General features: G+C 30.7%; 1 protein-coding gene across 1 annotated transcript in view; it reads left to right on the top strand.

Annotated features, from left to right (window-relative positions):
- The window catches only part of Nse4 (SMC5-SMC6 complex kleisin component Non-SMC element 1), a 58591-nt gene that overhangs the window by 16325 nt on the left and 14630 nt on the right, over window positions 1-27636 (top strand). The window contains exon 2 of the mRNA XM_072534847.1: window positions 1167-1396. Within this exon, the coding sequence (XP_072390948.1) occupies window positions 1167-1396 (230 nt within the window). The remainder of the gene's footprint in view (window positions 1-1166; window positions 1397-27636) is intronic.

Here is a 27636-nt window from a genome sequence, read left to right as displayed (position 1 = left end):
TTTCATTAACGATAAAACGTCAACGACCCACCTCTGTGTTCTGCTCGTTACTACAGTGTTCTTACTTTGACGACGCGACGTTGCCAAATAATTTTGTATGAGGCATTTTTATTGTGGGTCATAATGCAGTTTATTATTTTTATTGGGAATAAGGCACAACGTGACTTTAAGATAAGTTTATTGAGATGTTTATATTTCCAATTCGGAAATCGTACTTAAAATACGAAACATCTATGAATTTTATTTATATAAAACGATTTCCGAAGTGGAAATCACAATGTTAAATTAAACTTATTGTAAAGGAAGATTGTGGCATATTCCCAATAAAAAAACAATAAGCTGCCATTTAAATCAATTCGCCCAAATTTGATTATCTTAGAACATTGTTCAAATGCTAAAAAGACAACAGGTCAAATAAAACCAATAAGTTTGGCAACGTTGAACTTTCCCTCTTTTATTATTTCCACTAATGCATTTTCAACGATATAAATGGCGGACCTAATATATCTGTCTCTTTTTAAACAGGTGTTTCTCACTCCATCTTAGGTAAGGTCCATACCGACCATAAACTTTTACCTACACTGTATATTATGTAATAATACAGGCGAACAAGGAAAAAATTGACCTATTTGACTAATTTATTACAAAATAAAGTTTAATTTTGTGGTATGATTAATAAAATTTTAGAAATTTAAAATTAAAAACGGCATGTGGTACTCCGGGAGTGACCGAGGAGGGAAGCATAGCTTTCTTATCGTCTACGCACGAGGCGATGATTTTTAATTTATTTTAATTGAATTCAACCGAATTCAATTTAATTCAATTCCATTCAATTCGATTCGATTAGTTTATTTTATTTTATTTTATTAAGACATACGCATGGGACTGCGTTTACTACTTCACTTAATGTGTGGTCGCACGATTTGCGTTTCATTGCAGTTCTTTTGTTTTGATTTTTCACACCGCTGCGCAATCCATTTTACCGATCAATGCATTTCATCCATAACCCGCGATAAAGCTGTGCTTCTAAAAAAATAGTTTTATTTTATGCTTTTTTCAGGGCATTGTTTTTTCGCATCTAATGATACCGTATTACTTGAAACAAGCGTTTCTAAAAATATTTTTCTTATACCATCAATAACCCTATATATGTTTTTGACTTTTAGAAGAAACAGAAGATGTCAGTTTAAACACAGTAAATGAAATAGGATCAGTGTTAAGAGAGGCTAATTCATTGGATACAGAATGTGATATTACGCAGAGAGTGGGTAATGCCGATGAAACATTTTTAGATTGTTTAGTATTATCTTCTGCAAGTTCTGTTTTAAAAAGATGTGTAACGGCTGTTGATATATTTACCTCTACATATGATTCTAAAGAATATTCCAATAACATAGTAAGTATGTATTTATTAATATTTTAACAAATTTTTGGCTTGATGGCATACATTTATACATTTTAAAATATTTAGGCAACAGATAATGGGCGTAGGAAATTTCCACACTAAGCAGGTAGCGAATAAAATTTAATTTGTGAAATCAATCCCAAAGACCCGTTTTTATCTTACAGGTATATTCGACTTCGACACCAAATAAATAAAGCTGCGGCATAAATAAAATATCATAATTAATAATTTATTTATTTAATTTAAAGTATAAATATATATATATATATATATATATATATATATATATATATATATATATATATATATAAATACATATATATATATATATATATATATATATATATATATATATATATATATATATCTACGGCATTAAGTGAACTCCGCCCATGTTAAAATTCAGGTTCAATTGAGCTCCGTGGTCAAGTGGATACCGATATACGGAGCTCACTTGACAATTCCGTAATATTGGTTCAGTCGATTCATCAACATGTAGAGTTTAATAATTTATAAAAATTTTTTGGAGCCCGTAAATACCCCTGTATCATAAATGTATATCGTTTAGTTCACGTGTATATATTATAGGGGTCGTTCAGATCTTTTTCATTGTATATTTGAACCATACGTTTATCGGTTTAAGTAAGCTCTGAGAGTTTGGCAACTGTGCGATTATACCGTATATTTTCAACATATACCCTGAACGGTTTATATGGGCTCCTTATTTTTATCTACTATTTGTAGACAGTGTAATGTCATATTCATTACACTGTGTAACAGAGGATATCTTATTACCTGGTATAACTACGTACTAAAAGGTAACTGGTTCTTTAAAAAACAGGTATATAGATACAAAAGGATTTCGGCTTATTATTTAATGGAATGTTCGCTTGCATAGAAAATTTTATTTTTTCTGCATTTTTAGAAATGTTGTTTTTTTATTTAATATAATTTTATTAGTTCAATGCCGAATTCGATGTTTTTTTTATTACAGAAATTTCGTAATGTATTTTGTTTACGTGAGTATGTCTTTGTACGTTTTATGTAAGCACCCGATTAATAAAAACTACTTTTATTTCATCTACTCTTCTGCGATATCTTGTATAAAGCTTTTTTATTACTTTAGTTCTGGTCTTATTTGTATACTCATATGATATCTCGATAGAAGGTTATCTCAAAATAAATATGGTTAAGTGCTGCAATAGATATTTTTGTGTTTAAATGGGTAGTAGTGTGCACAAAAAAAAGAATGGTTAATTTGTCTATCAAGGTATATTCGGCAGCAGAAGCATATAGTGCAAGCGTCTATGTTTTAAAGGCGGAAGGACGTACGCCTCATTTTTAGCTGACAAGCTTGCGAAGAATATAATTTCTGGTCCTCAATTTACCTTTTAGTTTTAAACAATGATCTGTGACTGATCCCGTGGGATACAAACTATTTTCAAGAAATTTATAGGAAGTCTACAGTTCAACAATTTCATGACATTGAGGGAAATTGAGGAGCGCACATGAGTTTTTCAGGGGTTTTGGCTGAAAATTGATTCATAGTTTATTTTTATTGTGCAATAATAGGTGTATCGTCTTTATAATATTAGTCCTATTATCTACCGGTATGAGTTGATCGTTTGGGTAAATGTTATACAGTGTAGGTGCTTGTATGCTACCCCAAGCGAGACCGTTTTTCATCTGCTATTCTTAACATTGAGTGATACAAAAAATATTCTCTTGTGTAGGCATACGCAAATAATATAAGTGAGTTTGTTATCTAAGGGGATATCATATAGTTTTTCAAGAAATATTTGGTAATTTAAGGTGTTGTAAGAGGCATTTAGATTGAAAAATACCACCCCTGATACCCGATATTTTTCGTACCCGTCTCTGATGTGTTGGGTAAGATTTAGCATTTGTAATCTACATGATCTTCCCTATCTATAGCCACTTTTGTTTACAGATTTCGTAATAGTGCTCAGATCCTCAATGTCGGTAGTTGTATTATTTTTCATTAAATATGTAGATGGTGGATCCAAGCTGAACATCGTTGAAAGGTTCTCTGAAAGCTGACTGGTGTTGTCCTTTCTTACTTTGAGTTATTCTTTGCTTTTTTTCCGACAGAGATAGCATGTCTATATCTATAATGTGGTTTTCAGCGATAAGCTTTATACCAAATACCCTACGTTAGGCCCTATATGTGTTTCCTGCACTAGAAATGAGTCAGATTCGTATTTAGCGCATATGTCTGATAAGTTTAAGTAAAGTAAAGTTTCTTGATCTCTAGATATACCCTTAACAGTTATATACATATGTTATTAAAATAGTTGGTCCTAAAAAGGACCAATTTGACAAAATCATATTAAAGGGGTGACTGACGAATTAGCCGATTAATTATTTAATCATTACCCTGGGTATGCCCGATTGTTCTGATCTTCTTAGTACTTAAATTTTCGTAAAGGCTCGTTCTTTGAACCCCGTAAGTAATGCCTAATATTTTACTTTTTATTGAAAATTTAAATTTTACATGCCGTGTATTACTTTTTGACGATATTTCGAATCAGATTTGTATAGTAATAATTTAAGGTATTAAAGAGCCTGTTTGTGGAAAATAAATAAGTTTGTGATATCGTTCGTAACTCATATATAGATAATAAAAAAATAAACAGTTAAAATAGGTGTAAAAAATTTCAACCTCATACATGGCGCCATTGTTCAGGTGATGATGGGTTTATCACAGATATCAAAGGTTACATTTTAATTCAAGGTTCTATTTGCGTATTTTCAATATTAAAAGAGTAGGAAAAGACATGTTTATGCTTTTATTTATTTTTTAAATCTATTCTATTTTCTTTCTAGAGTTCCGTCTTCTTTGAACGACCTGTGGTCTTTTTTCAATTGGGCACTTGTCTAAGGCTATGACAAATACTCTGTCCTCTGCTATTCTACATTAATATGACTGATTCATTTTCTCTTTCTTGCAGCTATTTTATTGTTTATCCTGTCAATCCTGTGTATCTTTTTCTTCTTCTTCTTCTTCTTTTTATATAGATATTACTCTGTCTGTTTTTCAATGTGTCTCCAGTAAGTTGCCGTTCCATGGTTTTCGTGGTCTTCTTGCTGATCGTCTTCCTATTGGGTAACCGTCTCTTGCCATGTCTACTACTCCATTTGCTGTCATTCGGCTTATATGATCGTTCCATTCTACTCTTCTATTTCTTAACCAGTTCTTAATGTTCTTCACCTTGTATCTACATCGTATATCTGTACTTCTAGCTCTGTCCCATAGTGTCTTACCATCAATTTTTCTAAGTGTTTTTATCTCTGTTGTTTCTAACATCCTTTTTGTCCTCTCTGTGTCAGGTCTTGTTTCTGCTGCGTATGTCATTATTGGTCTGATAACTGTTTTGTAAATTCTGCCTTTGGTTTCTTTCCCGATATTTTTATTTCTTCATATTGTTTCATTTAAGCAGCCTGCGGCTCTGTTTGCTCTATTCAGTGGATTTTCCACTTAAGTTTCGAGATTTCCGTAGCTAGATAATGTGATACCTAGATATTTAAACTCCATCACTTGTTCTATTATCTGACCGTAAGTAAGTAAGAGCACTCTACTGTTAGTAATTTCAGTGTAAATTATGACGAAACCAGAAATAACCCATAATATTATCCCACACCTCAAAGGTCTGCCTCGCGGTATCTGGGAGACGCAATAATTCGCTTTTGATAGATAAAAACAAAAACCCACTAAGACGAACACAACATAAATCAAAAAAATCCGTCAACCTGTCAATAGGGACATACAATATTAGATCAATGTCTACGGATGAAAAAGTACATGAATTGGAAGAAGAATTAACAAACATAAAATGAGATATAATAGGCCTATCAGAAACTCGACGAAAAGAAGAAACCCGAATACAGCCTATGTCATACTTAAAATAAGAAGAACATCAATTAAAATTATCCAGGTATATGCCCCCATGACAGCTTATGATGACGAAGATATCGAACTATTTTATGAAGATATATCAAAGGCTATGGAAGAACATAAAAATCGTCTTATACTACTAATTCGAGATTTCAATGCCAAACTGGGTAGAAAACTAAACAAGGAAGAAACTAAAACAGGAGATTTCGGGTATGGTCAGAGAAATGATAGAGGTGCTACTTTGATGAACTACCTAGAAGAAAAGCATCTATACGCAATGAACTCCTTTTACAAAAAGAAGCCCCAACGAAAGTGGACATGGATCAGCCCTAATGGATCCACAAAAAATGAGATCGACTACATACTGTCCACGGAACGATATATCATTAAAGTTGTAACAGTTCTTAACAGATTCACAACAGGTAGCGATCACTGGATGGTCAGAGCAAAAATTAGTGTTGACGGTAACTACGAAATGAAAAGAAAAATAATTAAAACCTGGGATCTAGTAGATAGAAACAAACTAGGGCAATATAAAGAGATATACAAAGACCTATTAAAAGAACAACTTACTTAAAAATTAGACAGTGATGACAAAGATATAGATGAAATAGACAACATACTTACAGCAACGATGATTACATCAGGAAAAGAAATAGCAAAAAAGGATCTAAAAAAGAACAACTATATATCAACAGAAACAAAGAAGCTTATGGATACAAGAAGAAAGCTATAGAATATGTAGAAATCAATAAAACAATAAGCAGAATGATAAGAGAAAATAAGAGAAAAGAACAAGAAATAAAAATAGAAAAAGTAATACAAAACAACAAAAATATAATATGCTTAAGACCGAAATTAGGTAAGTGTGAAATAAACAAAATAAAAGATGAAAACGGACTAGAAACAAACATTAAAGATGACATTATAAATATTATCCACTATTTCTACTCAGAACTATATAAAACAAAAAAGGAACCACCAGAAACAATTAAAAACCAACTTAAAGCTAAAGTAAAAAATGTCAACTCAGAGCTACAGCCAGAAATAAGCAAATCAGAAATAAAGAAGGCATTGAAAGAAATGAAAAACAACAAATCGCCTGGAAAAGATGGAATAACTGCAGATATGCTGAAATATGGTGGAAAAGTGGTAATTAACACTCTACATTCCCTTTTTAACAAGATATTAAAAGAAAAAAGAATCCCAAACAACTGGAAGGAATCCGTAACCATTATCCTACACAAGAAAGGGGATAAAGCAGATATAAAAAACTACCGTCCCATAACACTCCTCAATGTAATGTATAAACTCCCAACAACAATTTTAACCAATAGATTGACGACAAAATTCGATGGAAACCCAACAAGCTGGTTTTAGAAAGGGATTCAGCAAAAGTGACCATTTACTAAGTATGAAAATACTTATAGAACGAGCAAATGAATACCATATTCCTCTATATATAGCGTTCATACATTTCGAAAAGGCTTTCGACAGTGTCGAACATTGGGTAGTGAAAAGTTCTTTGATTAACAGCAGAATTTACCACAGATATACGGAACTAATAGCCAATATATATAAGGAAGCCAAAACAACAATTAAAGTATATGAATAAACAAAATCAATACAAATAAATAGAGGCGTGAGACAGGGTGACACAATATCACCGAAACTTTTCAATCAGGCTGTGGAAGATATTTTTAAAAGATTAGAATGGGAAGAAAAAGGTATAAAAATTTGTGGACAACACTTGAACCATCTAATATACGCTGATGACATCGCATTGATAACAGATAAATGAGAAGAATTATTTGAAATGATGAAAGAACTGGACGTAGAAGCTGGAAAGATAGGCCTTATTATGAATTACAGCAAGACCAAAATTATAACAAATACAGATGAAAACATCACAATGAGGTTCGGACAAGATGAAGTAGAACAAGTTCAGGATTATATATATCTGGGTCAAACTATAAAACGTAACAAAGAAAACCAAACAGCAGAGATAAAAAGACGAGTTAGACTGGCATGGGCGGCATTTGGCAAACTAAGCTACATTCTTAAAAACAAAATATATCCACAGCATCTTAAGACTAAAGTATACAATCAATGCGTACTCCCTGTTCTAAATTATGGTTCTCGAATGTGGACATTTACAAAAGCAAACATGGACATAACCATAAAAACCCAAAGAGCAATGGAAAGACAAATGTTGCACATAAGACTAATGGATAAAAAGAGAAACAAGTGGATAAGAGAGAAAACAAAAGTGAGGGATGTTAGACAAGAAGTTGCAAAATTGAAATGGAGATTTGCCGGGCACAATATAAGACAAAAAGAAGACCAATGGAACAAAATTCTTATAAGTTGGAGACCGTGGGAATATAAACGAAGCAGAGGAAGGTCCCAAATGAGATGGGCAGATGATATCAAGAAGCACGTGGGCTCTAGGTGGATAACCATACCGACAGACAGAGAAGAATGGAAAAGGATTGGGAAGGCCTATGTCCAAAGATGGACCGAAAAAGGCTAATTAGATAGAGACAGATTCTCCCCGCGTGATCTTAGTATTTCCGTTGATTGAATAGTATAGGGTATCCAATATTTTAATTAATGGTATGTCAGAGTTTTATAAATTTTATATATATTTGCAAAATGAAGAAGAAAGTTAAGCACAGGCAGTTAAACAGCTGATCTGTCAATTTAGAAGTAAGAGCAAGTACCAACTTGCTGAAAAGCATACCATACACAAAAGGGATAATAAAATATACTACACAAACTATAGCGATATAAGCTATATATAAGCTATATATCTATTAATTATTAGGATATACAATATTTTTTCTAATACACCTGGAACGATTGAGTGAATAATCAATTATTGACTATTAGGCAGTTAATTAGAAATGTTGGGAATACAAAAAAAAACATTAAACTAGTTATTTATAGATTTTAAACAAACACTGATATAATCATAAGAATAAAACTATGAAATACCATGGCAGAACTAGGCTTACCTAATAAACTAATTAATAAAGTATCTTACTGTCGACTGATTTTCAAATGTACTGCAAAGAGCTTTAAAAAATGTGAACGAATTATTAACAGCTGTTTTGAAAACTAAATATTATGAGACGAATTGGGGATATTATATTACACAAACTAAACCGCTTGCCTACAAAAAATATTAGGAAAATATGATACGACGCGAAAGACTAATGACTTTACAGCTAATTGCCACATAAGTATCAATGTAACTATAGCTCGCAAAATGGGTTCAATTACATTGCAATTTTTAAATTTTTCGTGATAAAATGAAGTGATTGATTGTTGTTTTGAAAAGGTAAGTTGTTTTTTATTTTTGTATTCCTATCATCTGATATTGTAATATCAACAACATTTTTCATAATATATTCTGAAATGCGCTTTCTCTTACTGATAACGAACAAAAGTTTTATTAACTTCTCGTTAATATAATTATGTAGGAATTAAGAATTTTATCTTGTTCTTACTATAGTGCTAAAGCACAAATGTAGTCATAGTCTACCGTATTTTTTTCATAGTGGTCATAGTTTTTAATTGTAGTATAGCTTATGTGTTTATAATCACTAGTGCAGAGAAAATAATAAAAATTTTTACCCTGTGCTTTATGTTTATTATCCTTTATTGTATTGGAACATCTAGAAGTATAGCAATACATTTTAATTGTTGAACAAAAGAGAAAATAAAAACACTTTTTGTGGTGTGCCACTTAACCATACACAAAATTGTACACAAATAGTCAAATGGTAGTAAAAGTTTCCGATATAGGCCGCCAGACGGTAGAGGCACCGCCGCGCTCTATGTCTATACTATGAGATGTTTTTCATACAGTTTTCGGATCAGATTTTTTCAAAACATCAAATTACATTTTCTTTTTGCCTTTCTTTATTTAGGCTAACCGCTACTGTTTTTTTCTTCAGCGTTTCTTCTTAATCTACATTAATGTTATTATATTTACAATTCTTTCTGGAACGAGCTATAATTTTTCTCAAATAACCATTTTGTGTGGTTTAGTCGCCTTAAGGTTTAGCATGCTTTGTCAGATGCTCTTTAAAGTCCCTTTTAATATTAATATCGTTTGAGAAATTTTTCCCAGATACTTATATTTCGTTTTGATTTTCAATCTTCTTTTAATGTTAGTTTAAATGGTCCAGTAGTGTGTTCGTACAGTTCAGTTATAAGCAAAATTAGGTGTTGTTGTACACCTAATTCTTTTAGTATCAGTCATAAGTGTATCCATTTGACTCTGTCGAACGCTTTACGATAATCTATAAAACAAATCCATAGTGGGATATTGAATTACCTAGACTTTTATACTTTTTTTTTGGACTATTATAATAATAGCTTTAAAATTAAATGTTTAGTGAAAATCTCTACGCGACTTTAATGCATTAAATATTTTAATTAAAAATCGACATATCTATTGAAATTAGGCAGTAAAAAAGTATGTTATTAAAGATTGATTTATAAATTATTGTAGTTTAAATTCAACTACGCTATAAAACAAACATTGCATGTCATAAACTGCAGTAATCCAAAAATTACAAAGATCTCCCTGTTGTTTGAGTTTTCTTTAATTATATTAATAGGGTAACAAGCATTATAATCCTACCGAAGGGGCTTCTACTTTCATAAACTGTTACACGATTACTCTATCCGATGTACGTACATTTATGAACTAAATGTTTTAGTGACAATGCCTTTAAATAAAAAATACTAATTAATAAAAATGGAAACTTAACTTTTCCACGTTTATAATAGACACTTTCTTATGTTTAAAAATATATAAAACAAGTAATATAAATTACCGCCTTGTTTATTAAAACTAAAAAGTAAAATAAAGTTATGTGTCGGTTAACAATTTATATTTAACTACATTAGCCAAATAGTCCTGAAATTCCTCCATGACTAAATTGATGGATATTTAAATAAATTTCAAGTTTCAAAATGTACCAGCTGTAAAATTTGAAAATCTACTACTAATACAATTATTGGCAACATCTCAGGAGATTAGAAGTGTACGCAAAATGGTAAATACGGATCCCACAAATGATTTATCCTGTTGTTGAGTCCACTTAATCCTACATGTTGGTCGGAGTCTAAATAAAGCGCTACTTAGATAATACTATACACGGTGTATATTCTACTGGAGTTAGTATGATACCGTTTTAGAACGGAGCTCAGATTAACCGCTAGATGTATATATATAAATACATATATATATATATATATATATATATATATATATATATATATATATATATATATATATATATATATATATATATAGATCTAGCGGTTAATGAGAGCTCCGTACTAAAACGGTATTATACTAACTCCAGGCGAATATACACCGTGTATATTATTATCTGGGTAGCGCTTTATGTGGACTCCGAGCAACACGTCGGATTAAGTAGACTCTGTAATAGGTTAAAACACTTTTGGGATCCGTATACATTTCTTTGCGTACCCAACTAAACTCCTCCGATGTTGCCAATAATTTGATTAGTCGTAGATTTTTAAATTTTACAGCAGGTACGTTTTGGAACTTCAAATTTATTTAAATATCAATCAATTTAGTCATCGAGAAATTTCACAAATACGTACTTGGTTAATGTAGTTAAATATTTTAATAATTATAATTTATATTACTTGCTTTAATTATAGATAAACTGAAATTAGTGTCTATTATAAACTTTGAATAGGCAAGTGTCCATTTTTATGTACTAGAATTTTTTTGAATACATTGGCACTGAAATATTTATTATATTATTAATGTACTTTCCGATGTTTCGATTGCTATAGTGTATGACTTACAATATTTGTTTCATCAAGCAGTAAAATTTAAATTATAATAATTTATAAATCAATCTTAAAATTATAATTTTTTACTGTCTAATTTAAATATTTCGATTTTTTAATGTAGGGAATTCAATATACTACTATACTTTAGATACACATAAACACATAGATATAATATTTCGGTGTCTTATGGTATAATTTTAGCCAACATATCTATTACAATTACATATAATATGTTCGGCCTTATCGTTTTAAATACTTTGTCGCTTGTGCAAGCTATCATTGTTTTCAATGTTAAATCATTGTTTTTTGTATCTTGCGTTGTCAGGCATATAATTTTTAATTTAGAAGTACATGTATGTATAATATTCTTTTTTCTGTCACTTGGTTTAAATATAGTACACTTACATTCTTCTTGCTTATTTATTTTTATTCGTAATACTTATAAAGTATGTAATAACGTACCCGTTGTTGCAAAAATCAACAACGGGTACGAAAGATATCAGGTATTAGGGGTAGTATTTGTCAATCGAAATGCCGCTTACGACATATTAAATTAGAGAAAATTTCTCCAAAAATTCTATGACGTCCCCTTAGATAAAAACATCACTTGATTTATTCACAATCTAGATTGAATTGCTCTCTTCTGTTGATTCGCTTGTATTTGTTTTTCATTTTGTTGATTTTAAGTAAAACATTTTTCGTGTTCTCTTCACTTTGTTGAAGATGTCGCAGACGGGAGGGAGTTTCTTATGAGATCAATATCATTACCATATGCTAGAAGTGCTTGGTACTTTGGGCCATTAATGGATTGCATTTTAAATAGGCGATTTCTATTTTAGTAAGCTGTTCTTTAATTTTTTGAATATTTGAATTGAGAATCTGTATATTATTCGACTGTTTTATAACAGTGTTTCTTGTGTTATGGAATATAGTGCTGTTTATATAGTGCTGTTTAATAATAATAAAGTTCAAGCAACAATTCATATATGCAATAACTTGGTACTGATATCTCTGCTCCCCCATACCAGGTAGCAGTCCCGAAAACATTAAAACTGCTACACTCATGCTTCCTATTATCCAACGATTAGCCAGTCCAGGACTATACCCTTATTATGGTACTAATATTGCTGCTGTCCCTTATAAGTGAATAAAATATGCAAGGAAGGTTTTGGCAATTTAATAGCATTTTGTATGTTAGAATATTATTACTCCGAGAAAGTGAAAAATATCTATTTGTTATACGGATTTAATCTATAGATGAAATATTAGAATGCTATTAGCAGCAAATAATATGGCAGATAATATGCTGGAATTAGCAGTAGCATGTACTAACAGTGGCCATACCTAGTCCACTGTTAGTACATGCTTTTAGAAAAGAGAAAGCCAACTTATCCAATTTAAAAGCAGACAAAATCCATTCCAAATATGGATCGTAAGCCAATCCCTTATGTAAAGACTCTAAAGTAATAATTAGTGAAACTGTAAGCCAACAGCATAAAGTGCTGGTACTAGATATACAAGTAAAATATGAAATAAAACCAAAATATCGAGGAGAGTCACAAAAACAATTAATTGACGTTAACAAGCGACAAAGTAGTTCAATTTAGAACAGAAATAAAAAAAGAATGTGTTGGAATATAGAAAAAGGTCATAATGAAATTTGGAGAAATGTGTCAAAAATTATTAAAGAGGGTGTAACTAAAATACTTGAAAAAATCTCAGAAAATTGACTTAAAAATTGGTAAATATAGATAGTCAGACGATGTTTAAGACAATATAAAAGACAAGAGAAGATTATATAAGGAGGGACAAGAAAAAAATATCAGAATAAGATTATCAAAAGTATCAAATAGATAAAGAGGAAGCAAATGTGCGGTAGCACAATCTAAGGTAGCAGCGCATGAAAAGCTGTACAATGAACTGAGTACTAAGAAAAAAACATATACAAAATTGTTAAAAGTGGAGCAAAGAAAACCAAAGATTTTAATCAGATTAAATGTATACGAGATAAATACATTAAACTATTTATGCAAGAAAAGGATCTAAAAAATAGCTACAAGGAGTTCTTTAACGACCAATTAAACTAAGAGTTTGAGAAAGCATCTATAGAGGCAACAGAGACAGTAATAGCAATGGTGCCGAAAATGACGACCGCGGAAGTAATTCAAGAGCTACATAAGATGAAAAAAGAAAAGGCATAGGTCCTGATGGCATCCCTGGATATATATGATCAGCATTAGGAAAATCAGGAACAAGTTGGCTAACAGGACTATTTAATAGAATTTTGAAAGTAAGGCGAATACCGGATGAATGGAGAACTAGCATTTTAGTACCTGTATACAAAAACAAAGTAGATGTTAAACTCTGTACAAACTATAGAGCCCTAAAACTACTCTGTCACACCATGAAACTGTGGGAGAGAATAATTGATAGTAGGATAAAGGAAGAAACAGAAATATTTGGAAATCAGTTTAAATTCATGCAAGGCATATCAACTACGGATGCAATTTTTATCATAAGGCAAGTAATGGAAAACTAATGTTAGAACAAGTAAGGGTAAGACTGATAAATTTCATTTGAGAATAGTATTGCATCAGGGGTCAGTGCTAATCCCTTATCTCTTCTAATTAGTGTTGGAAAAATTAACGAAAACATGTTAAGGAGATATCCCTTGGTGCCTTATGTATGCTAACGATGTGGTGTTAGTAAGAGATAAGGAGAGATAATTGAATTAATGATTGAGACAATGGAGATGGGCGCTTGAGCAAAAAGGTCTAAAAATAAGGTAAACAAAAACAGAGTATCTAAAGTGTGCATTTAAAAATCAACATTAGATATTGATATTGGATACCCTATACTATTTAATCAACGGAAATACTAAGATCACACAGGGAGAATAATATGGGTTATTTCAAAATTTACGCTGAAATTACTAACAAGAGAGTGCTCTCACTTCCACATGTTGAAATTGATATATAGTACCAACAGATGCTAGTCATATACCATCAGCACTAATAAAATGGAAACTATCAAATTAATGTCAATTTCATTTAATCAAACGTACTAACCTTAAAAATGATCATTTAAGATAACACACCTCAAAATTATTGACAATAAATTAAAAATAGCTTAAGCGTTATAAAAGTAACAGAGCAGCAAAGCTCACAGTATGAAAATAGTGCCTCGTACTTTTATAAAGAAATTTGTTGACAGACAAATATTTATTTTTTTATATACTAGGTTCTAAGAAAAGTGTACTCAAAACGAATAAATATTATCTAACAAGTGTTTTATTCCAGTTTCATATGAAAGCACCAGATCTTAGATATTATAAATTTCGTCATAGGTGCAAATTATAAATGAAAACCAAATGATAGAGCATATAGTGAAATATAAATATCTTAGCCCTCTATTGCCCGACTTTTTTGTAAACTTGTTTGTTTATAAAATGTTTTAATTTGTATATGTGCTCAAATATCCATTTACAACAACTAGTAATTTTTTTAGATTTTTTAAATTTCGTTTGGGGAGAGTTTTGGGAGTGTTTAGCAAAAACTAACGAATTAAGTTATATACTTATTTATTATGTCATTCAAAAAAACAAATATTTGTAGTTAGTTGTAAAACATAAAGCAACTTTACATTTATCGCACATTACTTTAGAAGTATTACAGCATCCTGGTTTTTTGCATTTTTCCTTTTTTTTCAGAAATTACTGGCCAGTGGAAGGTTTGGTCAAGCCTAACTTCCTTTGGTAGTACAATAGCAGTAGATCCTCTCCTCTGTTTTTTTACAATTTCGTTCTCAATTTCACTGAGCCTGGGACGTCCTTTGTTTTTGATCTGATCATTGCTTGCTAACAGTACGCTACATAAGTGGGACTTATGTAGCGTACTGGTTTTTCTTTTTAATTTCAAAGTAATCGCAATCACGACGATGCAACAACTAGCTGTTAACAACAGCTAAATCCAGAAGGTGAAAAAATATTTTTAGATACCACTTTTTAGATCTTATGTCTGTTCGGTAAAGAGCAATTAGTGAATCCATAAGATCGACACCTCCAATAAATTTATTATAAAATTGTACTGAATTTGGACAGCATACAATAATTCTTGATTTTTGTTTCTTATCCCACCTCTTGACTAACGAAGTAGGCTTAGAACCAACAAATGTACTAAGCAAATGAACCGGTTTATTATCGTACCACTTTAACGCTGTTTGTCTTATGCCATCTACTGTAGCGTGCTTTTCTTCTACAGTACCTCTGCCTTGTTTCTTCATATTCTTGTCATCAGAAAAATGGCAATAAGGCAATCTGTTTGGAAGAACAGTTCCCAAACATTGCAGTCCACGTTTTTCCATTTCAATCTGCAACTGAATGCCATTGAACCAGTTGTCAAAATATACTTTATAGTATTTGTTTGGTTTGATTATCTCACACAATCTTATTACTACATTACCGCTGGTGTCTACATTAGGTAAATGAAGGGGATCTTTAACAGTTCCTGTATATAATTCCCAGTTATAAACAATACCATTGCTATCACACAAAACAAATGCCTTGTATCCCCATTTTTTGGGTTTGTTCTTCATATATTGTTTTAAAGAATGTGCCTCTTTGAATGGTATCATTTGTTCATCAATACACAATTTTTCACTCATTGGAATACTTTGAAAATTTTAAAATAGACCGTTGATGAATGGTCTAATTTTGTATAACTTATCATTATTGTTGACCATATTTTCGTTATTATTGAAATGCGTTTTAGTTTTTATTTTTTCCCAGCGATTCCTAGATATAGTTTCGACTATTTGAGCAATACGTGTTTCCTTCTGCCAAAATGATCTTGTCCTTGGCAAGCCATATATTGACATCAGTAGAACAGATCCAATAAATTGGTTTAATTCTGCTAGTGTCATATTCAATGGTTTATTTATATTCTTTTGCAGTGCATACAAATTACTTTGTTCTACTATGTTTTCCAGCATATTGGTAGATATCATCTTTTTAAAATAATGTAGAGGGGATTCCGGTTCTAATAATTTGCATGTTGGTAAATTACCTTTCCATTCTGGAATTGGAAATACTGTTCGAGAACCACTCTTCCACTGAATGTTTTTTACGATCATTTTTGACCTTTTGAGCACATTTTGTTCAGTGTGTTTTTCAGTTTTATCGGTATCGCCCTCATCTTCATCTTAGTCTAAATCTAAATTGGTATCCTGGTCTAAATTTGCTTCGTACAAATCGTCTTCATTTTCCATTTTATTTGATTCTGGATCGATTAATATCTGGGTACCTGGAAAATTTATTATTACTTTCTTATTATCACTATCAAAGTCAGAGTCTTTGGATTCCTCGGATATTTACTGCTTTTCCCGTAGAACGTTTTTGTATCCATCTTAAAGAAATAATTTAAAATAATATGGTAAAGTGTGGATTCAAAGCTACATACCAGTTTTTTATCACAGTACTGAAACAACACAATAAAATAAACAAATGTCAACGGTAATCAATATCTAAATGCTGATATAATGCCTCTGTATGTATTTTTATATAAATTGTACACAATTTATAACAATAAATCACGATCGAAAATACAAACTAATAAGGCAGTCATGTCCATTTGACATACTGTTAAACATTTCCATATAGGTTTCGTCATAGGTTCATAGAGTGTATTAAAATGTATAACCAAATATTGCCTGAAATTAACAGAGGGCATACTAGAGTCGGAAATTGTTTTAAAAAAGTTTTCTGCATCAAAAACTCCTTTGTTACCTTGAGTACACACGGGGCTATAGAGGGTTAAAATAGCTGTATCGAGCGAGGATAAGGTTATTGATGAGGAAAAAAAGACCTATCGCTAAGGAAGTGAGAAAGTAATAGGCAAACGCAAAGAGCACTTTAATTACATTAAATGAAATATGCATTACAATCTATCATGACACACATATCTTGATACACATAAAACAAGACAATTAATAAACACGTTAAGAGAATCTTAAGAAATAATAACCAAAATTTAATTTTTAATCCACAAAAGAAATAATGATATACAGAAGATACACAAATTAAAAAAACGTTATCCCCTTATTGTACGCAAGAGAGATACCTCTAGGAAAAATCAAAACGATCGAAAATATATACCAAAACAACACAATAAAAGTAAAAGTAGAAGAAGAACTAACCGACCCTATTGAAGGTGACAATGGAATAAGACAGGAATATTACCTGAGTCCTCTATTATTCAACCTGATTATGGATGAAATAATAAAAAATAAGAACTAAAAAAGGATACCAAATGGAAGAAAAACAAATTAAAATAATCTACTGTGCAGACGACGGAATACTACTCTTTTAAAGTGAAAATGATTTACAACGTATGCTGTACCAATTTCATATAACCGCCAGAAAATTTAATATGTTAATTTGCCCAAAGAGACAAAATGCATGGTTACAACAGCAAATTTACTAAGACGTTAATTGGAGCTGGAAGGTCATATAATAGAACAAGTGTTAGAGCTTAAATATCTAGGCATCACATTATCTAGCTACGGAAAGCTCGAAACTAAAGTGGAAGACCCAGTGAATAGAGCAAACAGAGCCACAGGCTGCATAAATGAAACATTATGAAGAAATAAAAATATCGAAACAGAAACGAAAGGCAGAATTTACAAAACAGTCATCAGACCAATAATGACATACGCGGCAGAAACAAGATCTGACACAGAGACTGACACAGAGAGGACAAAAAGGATATGAAACAGCAGAGATGAAAACACTTAGAAAAATTGATGGTAAGACACTATGGGACAGAGCTAGAAGTACAGATATACGACGTAGATGCAAGGTGAAGAACATCAAAAACTGGTTAAGAAATAGAAGAGTAGAATGAAACGATCATATAAGCCGAATGACAACAAATAAAACAATAAAGACGGCAAGAGACGGTTAACCCATAGGAAGACGATCAGTAGGACGACCACGAAAACGATGGAAAGGCAACTTACTGGAGGCACATTGAAAAACAGACAGTTATGTCTATATGAAAAGAAAAAGTAGAAGAAGAAGAAGATACACAGGATAACCAATAAAATAGTTGCAAGAAAGATAAAATAAATCAGTCATATTAATGTAGAATAGCAGAGGACAGAGTATTTGTCATAGCTTTGGACAAGTACCCAATTGAAAAAAGAACACAGGTCGTTCAAAAAAGACGGAACTCTAGAAAGAAAATAGCATAAAAAAATAAAAGCATAAACATGTCTTTTTCTACTTTTTTAATATTGAAGATACGTAAATAGTACATTGAATTAGAATGTAACCTTTGATATCTGTGATAAACCCATCACCTGAACAGTGGCGCCGATGTATGTAGTTAAGATTGTTTACACTTATTTTACCTGTTTATTTTTTTATTATCTATATATGAGTTGTGACAGATATCACAAACTTATTTATTTTCCACAAAGAGGTTCTTTAGAACCTAAAATTATTACTATACAAATCTGATTCGACATATCTTCAAAAAGTAATACACGGCATGTAAAATTTAAATTTTTAATAAAAAGTAAAAGATTACGCATTACTTATGGGGTTTAAAAAACGAGCCTTTAGGAAGATTGAAGTACTAATAAGACCACCGCAATCGGGCATACCCCGGGTAATGATTAATTAATTAATCGGGTAATTCTTCAGTCACCCCTTTAATATGATTTTGTCAAATTGTTCCTTTTTAGGACCAACTATTCTAATAACATATGTCTATAACTGTTAAGGGTATATCTAAAAATCAAGAAACTTTACTTTATTTAAACTTATCAGACATATGAGCTAAACATGAATCTGACTAATTTCTAGTACAGGAAACACATATAGGGCCTAACCTAGGGTATTTGGTATATAGCTGATCGCTGAAAACCACATTATAGATATAGACATACTATTTCTATCGGAAAAGAAGCAAAGAATAACTCAAAGTAAGAAAGAACAAAACCAGCTAAGAGAACCTTTTAATGATTTTGAGCTTGGATCCACCATCTACATATTTAATGAAAAATAATACAAATACCGACATTGAGGATCTGAGCACAAAGCTTATTACGAAATCTGGACCAAAAACACTACAATGGCTTATCCAGATGATGAACAACTGTATTCAAATTAGGAGATACCCAAAGTCTAGAGACAAGCCAAAGTTGTTACCTTGCTTAAACCTGGCAAAAACTCCAACGACCACAAAAACTATGAGCCGAAATTTTTAGTTTGTCAGCTATTCAAAGTAATGTACATCACAAATACTAAATCAAAGATGGGTACGAAAAATATCGGGTATCAGTGGTGGTATTTTTCAATCTAAATGCCGCTTACGACACCTTAACTTACAGAATATTTTTTCAAAAACTATATGATATCCCCTTGGATAACAAACTCACTTATATTGTCTGCTTATGCCTACACAAGAGAATATTTTTTATATCACTCAATGGTAAGAATAGCAGATGAAGAACGGTCTCGCTTGGGGTAGCATAAAGGCACCTACACTGTATAACATTTACACAAACGAACGATCCATACCGGTAGATACTAGGACTTCTATTATATAGACGATACACCTATTATTGCACAATAAAAATATACTATGAATCAATTTTCAGCCAAAACCCCTGAAAAGCTCGTGTGTGCTCCTTCAATTTCCCTAACATAGACGCTTTCACAAAACTGAACATCCAATAATGTCATGATTGTTGAACGTAGACTCCCTATAAATTCCTTGAAAATAGTTTGTATCGCACGGGGTCAGTCACAGATTATTGTTTAAAACTAAAAGGTAAATTGAGGACCAGAAATAACATTGTTCGCAAGCTTGTCAGCTAAAAATGAGGTGCACATCCTTCCACCCTTAAAACATAGACGCTTGCACTATATGTAGCCCAGTCTGGTTATACAAAAATCATCGATTTCACGGCAAAATGTTTCGCAGATATCTGAAGCTTTTAAGACATAGGTGGAGGTAACTAGATGACGAATAGATAAAAAGATACTCCTATTTTTACCTTGCGTGTTTTTTAAACAATAATTTATGGTCAGAATTTGATTTTTTATCTATAAGTTTTTTCCCTTAAAATTTAAATAAACAATATTTATACCATTTTTTTATATCAAAAATATCTTTATTTTCCCGTTTTTTCAACTAAAATTGATATATAATTCACGGAGATATTTGCAAAAAAGCAGTTTTTTGCACTAATTTTTGTTTATCCCTGGGACTAATTATTTAAACCATTGAACTTGCCCTATGAATGATGCTAGACACATTTAACAAATTTCATAGGATTCTTTAAGACTTATACTATCTCAGAAGTTAAATGAATGTTATGTTTTCATCGAAATTATTTACAAAATAAACGTTTGAAAAAGGGGTATGTTTTTTACTTATAAACAATTGCAATAACTTTTATATTTTTCAAGCTACAGACTTGTACGTACAACCATTAGATAGCTGGTAAAAAAAATCACATTTAACAAAAAAAATAAACCTTCTATGAACAATAGGAACGAAGTTAGCGACAATTTTTTTGTTAATTATATCTCCATTGTTTATAAACATTAAGAAATAAAATTTGCACAAATTTTGAATGAAAATCTAAACTTTATATTCAATTTTATAGCTATTAAATTCATCCAATTTTTCGAAACTTAAAACCTTTCGAAACGAAGTTACTTTCGAAAGATCGACATAGGAAAGTGGAGGGGAAACTGTTTTAGCTTCTCGCTGCAAAATTTAATATTATGGTTACGGATTTATCATTCAAAAGCTTCAACAGTTTTGTAGGAATTTCATCAGGTCCATTTGCTTTTCCGTTTAGCGTTTCTTATTGCGTATTCTACTTCTTCTTTCAATATGTCTGGCCCAGTTGCATTGATTATCTGAGTTAAGTTGTTTCTATCGTCTTCAAATAATTCATTCAGGTATTCTGTCCATATTTTTATTTTATTCTCTAGATCTACAATAAGATTTCCATCTTTGTCTTTAAGTTTACATATTTGGCATTTCTTTATGTTTCCTGTTATCTCTTTTACTTTTTTGTGCATATTGAACGCATCGTACTTTTTCTCATAGGTTTCCATTTCTTCACATTGTTCTTTAATCCACTCCTCTTTGGCTTTTTTATTCTCTTTTTTATGTGTTTATTTATTTCTTTGTATTTGTCTGGGTAATTTTTCATCTTTCTTCTTTGTTCCATCAAGTCTAGTATATCTTGTGTCATCCACCCCTTATTCTTTGTTGTTGTTTTTGTAAGATATTTCTTTCCTGCTGTTTGTATAGCTGTATTTATGTACTTTAATTTTTGGTTAACGTTGTTTGTATCCTTAATTTGTTGCTGCACTGAACGGAGGTTTTCATTTATTTCTTCTCCTGTTTCTTGTCGTATATTTTTGTTTCTAAGTTTATTTAAATCTAGTGCCTTTCTGTGTGGTCTTCTAATCTTTTTTGGTCTCGCCTCTATCACAGTAACTACCGGGTTATGATCTGAGCCTATATCAGCTCCTGGGTACGTCTTAGTACATTTAACAGCATTATGATACCTCCTTGCTATCATAAAGTAGTCTATTTGATTTCTCACTATTTTTTCTTTGGTATGTTGTGGAGATGTCCATGTATATAACCGTCGATGAGGTAATTTGAAAAAGGTATTTGTTATTACGAAGTCTTCACTTTGGCAAAATTGAATCAATCGATCTCCGTCATTTCTGTTTCCAAGCCCATATTTTCCTACTTGTTCTCCTACCTTACCTTGACCCACCTTGGCATTAAGGTCGCCCATTAATATGTTAATGTATGGAAAGACTGAGTTAATAAGTGAAGACAAACAACCTGCAACAAAAAGGTTCAGACCTGACAGTGAAGTTGAATAAATGATCCAAATTTTAACTTTTAAGCCAATGTATGTAAAGAAAATAAAAAAAGTAAAGTTCAATAAACATTGCAAAATTTAATAAGGCAAGTGATGAAAAAATCGACTTATTTTATCAAAGCAGTAAGGCAGATTAGATTAATATTGTATATCATATTTGTAAGAAAAATAGAATAAAAATCAATATTGTTAATTATAAAAATACAAACAATTATAATTAATATATGGAATATAATAATATAATGTGTAAAAAATTACCTGAAATTTAATTTATAAAATATATAAGTATTATTATATCATTGATATAAAATGAAAAAACATATGTTGATTTTCCGGGATTTTCCGAGATTTATGGGGGGTGAAAATTATGTCATTATTATTAATACTGAGACAGACTATTCGAGCAAATAAAAAAAAGTAAGTTTTTAGGGTGAATTTCAAATGGACTCAATTTTTCCGAGTTTTCCCATATTTTCCGGCCAGTGAAAACTATGTAGTTATTTATATTTCGACGAGCTATCCCAGAATAAAAAAAAGAGGCTTGCAGCTGCAAAGGAAGCCGAGATAATGTATATTTTTCCTACGTGTTGCAATTTGAAGTTCCGATGCCGAAAAAAAAAACGGAGCTGAAACAGATATCCTCTCCACTTTCCTATGTCGATCTTTCGAAAGTACCGTTGTTTCGAAAAATTAGATAAATTTTATAGCTATAAGTTTCAATATAAAGTTTAGATTTTCATTCAAAATTTGTGCAAATTTTACTTCTTAATGTTTATAAACAATGGAGATATGATTTTTTTAAAAATAGTCACTAACTTCGTTCCTATTGGTCAGAGAAGATTTTTTATTTTTTAATGTGAGCTTTTTTACCAGCTATTCAATGGTTGTACGTACAAGTCTGTAGCTTGAAAAATATAGAAGTTATTACAATTGTTTATAAGTAAAAAACATACCCCTTTTTCAAACGTTTATTTTGTAAATAATTTCGATGAAAACTCAATATGCATTTAACTTCTGAGATAGTCTAAGTCTTAAAGAATCCTATGAAATTTGCTGAATGTATCTAGCATCATGCATAGGGCAAGCTCAATAGTTTAAATAATTAGCCTCAGGGATAAACAAATTAAATAACTTATAAAATATATGACTGATCGGGAGGAAATTTCGCACAAATCTAAAAGATGGTAATTCCTTGATGTTTAAATGTATTAATAGCATTTTGTTTTGTTAATAAAAAAATTAATAAAATTTATAAATTAGTGCAAAAAATAGCTTTTTTGCAAATATCTCTGTAAATTTTATATCAATTTTAATTAAAAAAACGGAAAAATAAATATATTCTTGACATAAAAAAATTACATAAATATTGTTTATTTAAAATATAAGGGAAAAAATTTATAGACAAAAAATCAAATTGTGACCATAAATTATTGCTTAAGAAAAACGCAAGGTAAAACTAGGAGTATCTTTTCATCTGTTCATCATCTAGTATCCCCCACCTATGTCTTAAAAGCTTCAGATATCTGCGAAACATTTTTCCACCTTTTTTTTTAACTAGACTGGTCTAATGCATCTGCCGCCGAATATACCTTGTTAGACAAATTAACCATTTTTTGTTTTTGTGCACACTACTACCAATTTTAACACAAAAATATCTATTGTAGCTCTTAACCATATTTATTTTGAGATAACCGTTCATCGAGATATCATATGTAGTACACAAATAAGACCAGAACTAAAATAATAAAAAAGCTTTATAAAAGATATCGCAGAAGATTGGATGAAATAAAATTAGTTTTTATTAATCGGATGCTTACATAAGACGTACAAAGACATACTCACGTAAACAAAATATATTACGAAATTTCTGTAATTAAAAAAAACATCGAGTTCGGCATTGAACTAATAAAATTATATTAAATAAAAGAACAACATTTTTAAAAATGCAGAAAAAATAAAATTTCCTATGCAAGCGAATATTCCATGAAATAATAAGCCCAAATCCTTTTGTATCTATATACCTGTTTTTAAAGAACCAGTTACCTTTAGTACGTAGTTATACCAGGTAATAAGATATCCTCTGTTACTCAGTGTAATGCGTATTAGATTACACTGTCTACGAACAGTAGATAAAAATAAGGAGCCCATATGAACCGTTCAGGGTATATGCTGAAAATATACGGTATAATCGCACAGTTGCCAAACTCTCAGAGCTTACTTAAACCGATAAACGTATGGTTCAAATATACATTGAAGAAGATCTGTACGACCCCTATAATATATACACGTGAACTAAACGATATACATTTATGATACAGGGGTATTTACGGGCTCCAAAAAATTTTTATAAATTATTAAACTCTACATGTTGATGAATCGACAGAACCAATATTATGGAATGGTCAAGTGAGCTCCGTATATCGGTATCCACTTGACCACGGAGCTCAATTGAACCTGAATTTTAACATGGGCGGAGTCCACTTTATGCCGTAGATATATATATATAAATACATATATATATATATATATATATATATATATATATATATATATATATATATATATTGATATGATATAGGAGAAAGAAAAATAGTGATTAAAAATAATTTACAAGTTATAGATTAGATAAGATTAGATATTAAAAGTAGTTGGTTATTTTAATAAGTTATATACTAGAGAATTTAATAAAAATTATTTATGTGAGGGCATTTTTAAGAAATTAGCATATAATAATTGTAAAAAGTTGTATTTTAATGTTGTAAATATATTTAAGTGAGCCATGTGCATAGGCAACCAACTATACAGTAAGTGACAGACAGAAATTAATCATTTTTACGAATTTAAGTGGGGTTATAATAATAATGTTAGTTTAAAATGTTTAATTTATATATATTTACTGATTTAAGTGTTTATTCTGATCTGAAAAGCCTAAATGTCAACAAAATTATTAATAGAAAAGTATGGAATTCTCTAGATCACCGGAGATGGCCTTGTTTGCGAAATGGTTTGTTCCAGAAAATTCAGACATGTATTTAATAGAACAAATGGAACATGATTTCTTACCAGATGATTCTGGAACATCCAAAAAGATATAAATACCCGGTGATTTGGATTCAGTTGGTCAATCAGTGATGAGTTATGAGTTACAGTTACTATGTGTCCAGTTTTAGTCAGTCAGTCAGAAAGTTTTTAGTAAGAAGGTCCATTAAGTTAGTCAGTTGTGAGTTATAGTTACTATTAGTCCAGTTTTAGTATGAAAATTAGTTAGAGGCAGTCAATCAGTTACAATTGTTCAATATAGTGAGTTAAATCAAAAGTAAGAAACAGTATAAAGAAAATATTGAAGATTAAAAATTATGTTATGTATAAATGATAATTGGATAATGGAAGAAGTATTAATTGAATATTAAATTTAAATAATATATTTGGTGATTGGATATTGGTATATAGAAAAGAAGAATAAATATAAATGCTGTTTGCTGGTTTGCTTGGTGGTTTATAAATGCTGGTGAAGAAAAATATCTTAAATTGGTGGAAGCTGATAATTGGAAAAAGTAATTTCACAAAAACAAGGATAACCGAAGCTGCGAAGAAGACATTGAGTGGTGATTATAATCTATATAGTGGAAAACAGTTCATTTAGGCATTCAGTGACAGAAAGGTACAAAATTTTGTTAATATAATTTAGTTAGTGTCATAACAATTTCAATTTTGAAGATATTTTGTTTAAATTTTACATTGTCTATAGAATTTAATTAGTTTCATAAGAATTTCAATTTAAAGATAGTTTATTTTAAATTTACATTGGCTAGGTTAGATATATATGTGTGTTTCATAATAGATATAATAAAGATAATTTAAAAAAGTACTTACAAACTAATTCTTTGAGAACCGCGATAAAAACCCTATATTATTAAAAAATACTCATTGCTCATCATTCAAACAAACAATACATCATAACAATATATATATATATATATATATATATATATATATATATATATATATATATAAGAAAAAAGAATATATATATATATATATATATATATATATATATATATATATATATATATATATATATATATGTACAGTGTAGGTAAAAGTTTATGGTCGGTATGGTAAAATTTAACAGGATATCTAACACAGATATAAAATCATATTTTCAGCGAATAGACAAAGATAACAATCATATTTCCTCTTGGTCTCCCCTCCATATTTCTTATTGACGCCCATTGCCCATTACTGAGACGATTAGTTCCGATCAGAGATATTTTACATATCTCTGGTTCCGATGCTAATATAGAGGTGGGTCGTTGACATTTTAAATATACAGTAGTACTTACATTTACATTACACATTATTAAATCGTGAATCGAACATGGCGATGGTTTTTCCACCATGGTAATGGACAGTTCCAATCTCCGTTCGAATTTTTTTGTGGGTAATATATCATCAGACAAATACATGTCGACTTCTTTTATATCCCTCGATACAGGTGTATGTTTAGATGAGTCATGTCCAATTCATCAAAAATACACCATAGACTTAAGTCATCTTTATCAATTTCTTTTTTTTTTTACTGGTTGATTTTCAATAGTACATTCTTCTTTTTCTTTTTTTATAGAAGTAACCAGCTTCTTAACTCGTTCTTTTGTTTTTTTACCTTCATTTTTATCAGAAAATCCCTGCATTTTAAATCATTATTTGTCATTTACGAATCTACGGTTTCTCACTAGTAAGCCAACTAGTTGATGGTTGATTCAAAAAAACTACGTTTTGTGTAGACGTAAACAGAGGAGCAACGAACACTTTACGTCGACGAGGACGATTAGTTGATCTGAGAGACTACTACAAAACTAAAAATAACTCTTTCGGGACAGTCGGGCTATCGGTTAACGTTGAAAATAAAATAACTAGGTATTCTGATTAATTAATGAGTTTCGATTTACCACTGATCTGCATTTTCGAAGGCGATGGATACTTCCATTAATAAAAATATTAGTTTAGAACAAAAAAAAAACAAATAGATATGGATTTACTAAACCTATGCAAAGACTCGTTTCATCCGTTTTCCATAGTTGAAGAACGAGCTTTTAAAAAGTTTGCAGGGTGGATTCCTGGATATAAACCGCCAACAAGAAAAACTTTGTCAGGTTCATTACTTTAGGAATGTTATATCAAAAACATCGCTTTTGAAATTAGTGAAATTATTTATCAGTGGGGTCTAATACAAAAAGTACGTTTTGCAGTAACTGATAATGCCTCAAATATGGTCAAAGCTATTAAATATGTTTTGGAATGAAAACATTTAAATTGTTTTGCTCATACGTTAAATTTATTGGTGGAGGATGCACTTAAATGCTGTCGTGTACAAATAGATAAAATAAAAAGTCTTTTTTCTTCGACAATTCGGCAAAAAACACGTTTCAAAAAAAGTACCTTATCTTCAGAAAGGTTTTTAAATATCAATTAAAACATAACAAAGTTCCCAAACGGCCAATCCAAGCCGTGGAAACTAGGTAGAACTTCACCTATTACATGTTAA

This window comes from Diabrotica undecimpunctata, chromosome 6, assembly GCF_040954645.1.
Source record: "Diabrotica undecimpunctata isolate CICGRU chromosome 6, icDiaUnde3, whole genome shotgun sequence".
Taxonomy (NCBI): domain Eukaryota; kingdom Metazoa; phylum Arthropoda; class Insecta; order Coleoptera; family Chrysomelidae; genus Diabrotica; species Diabrotica undecimpunctata.
Note: the sequence above shows the minus strand (reverse complement) of the source record. Positions and strands in the feature narration are given on the sequence as shown.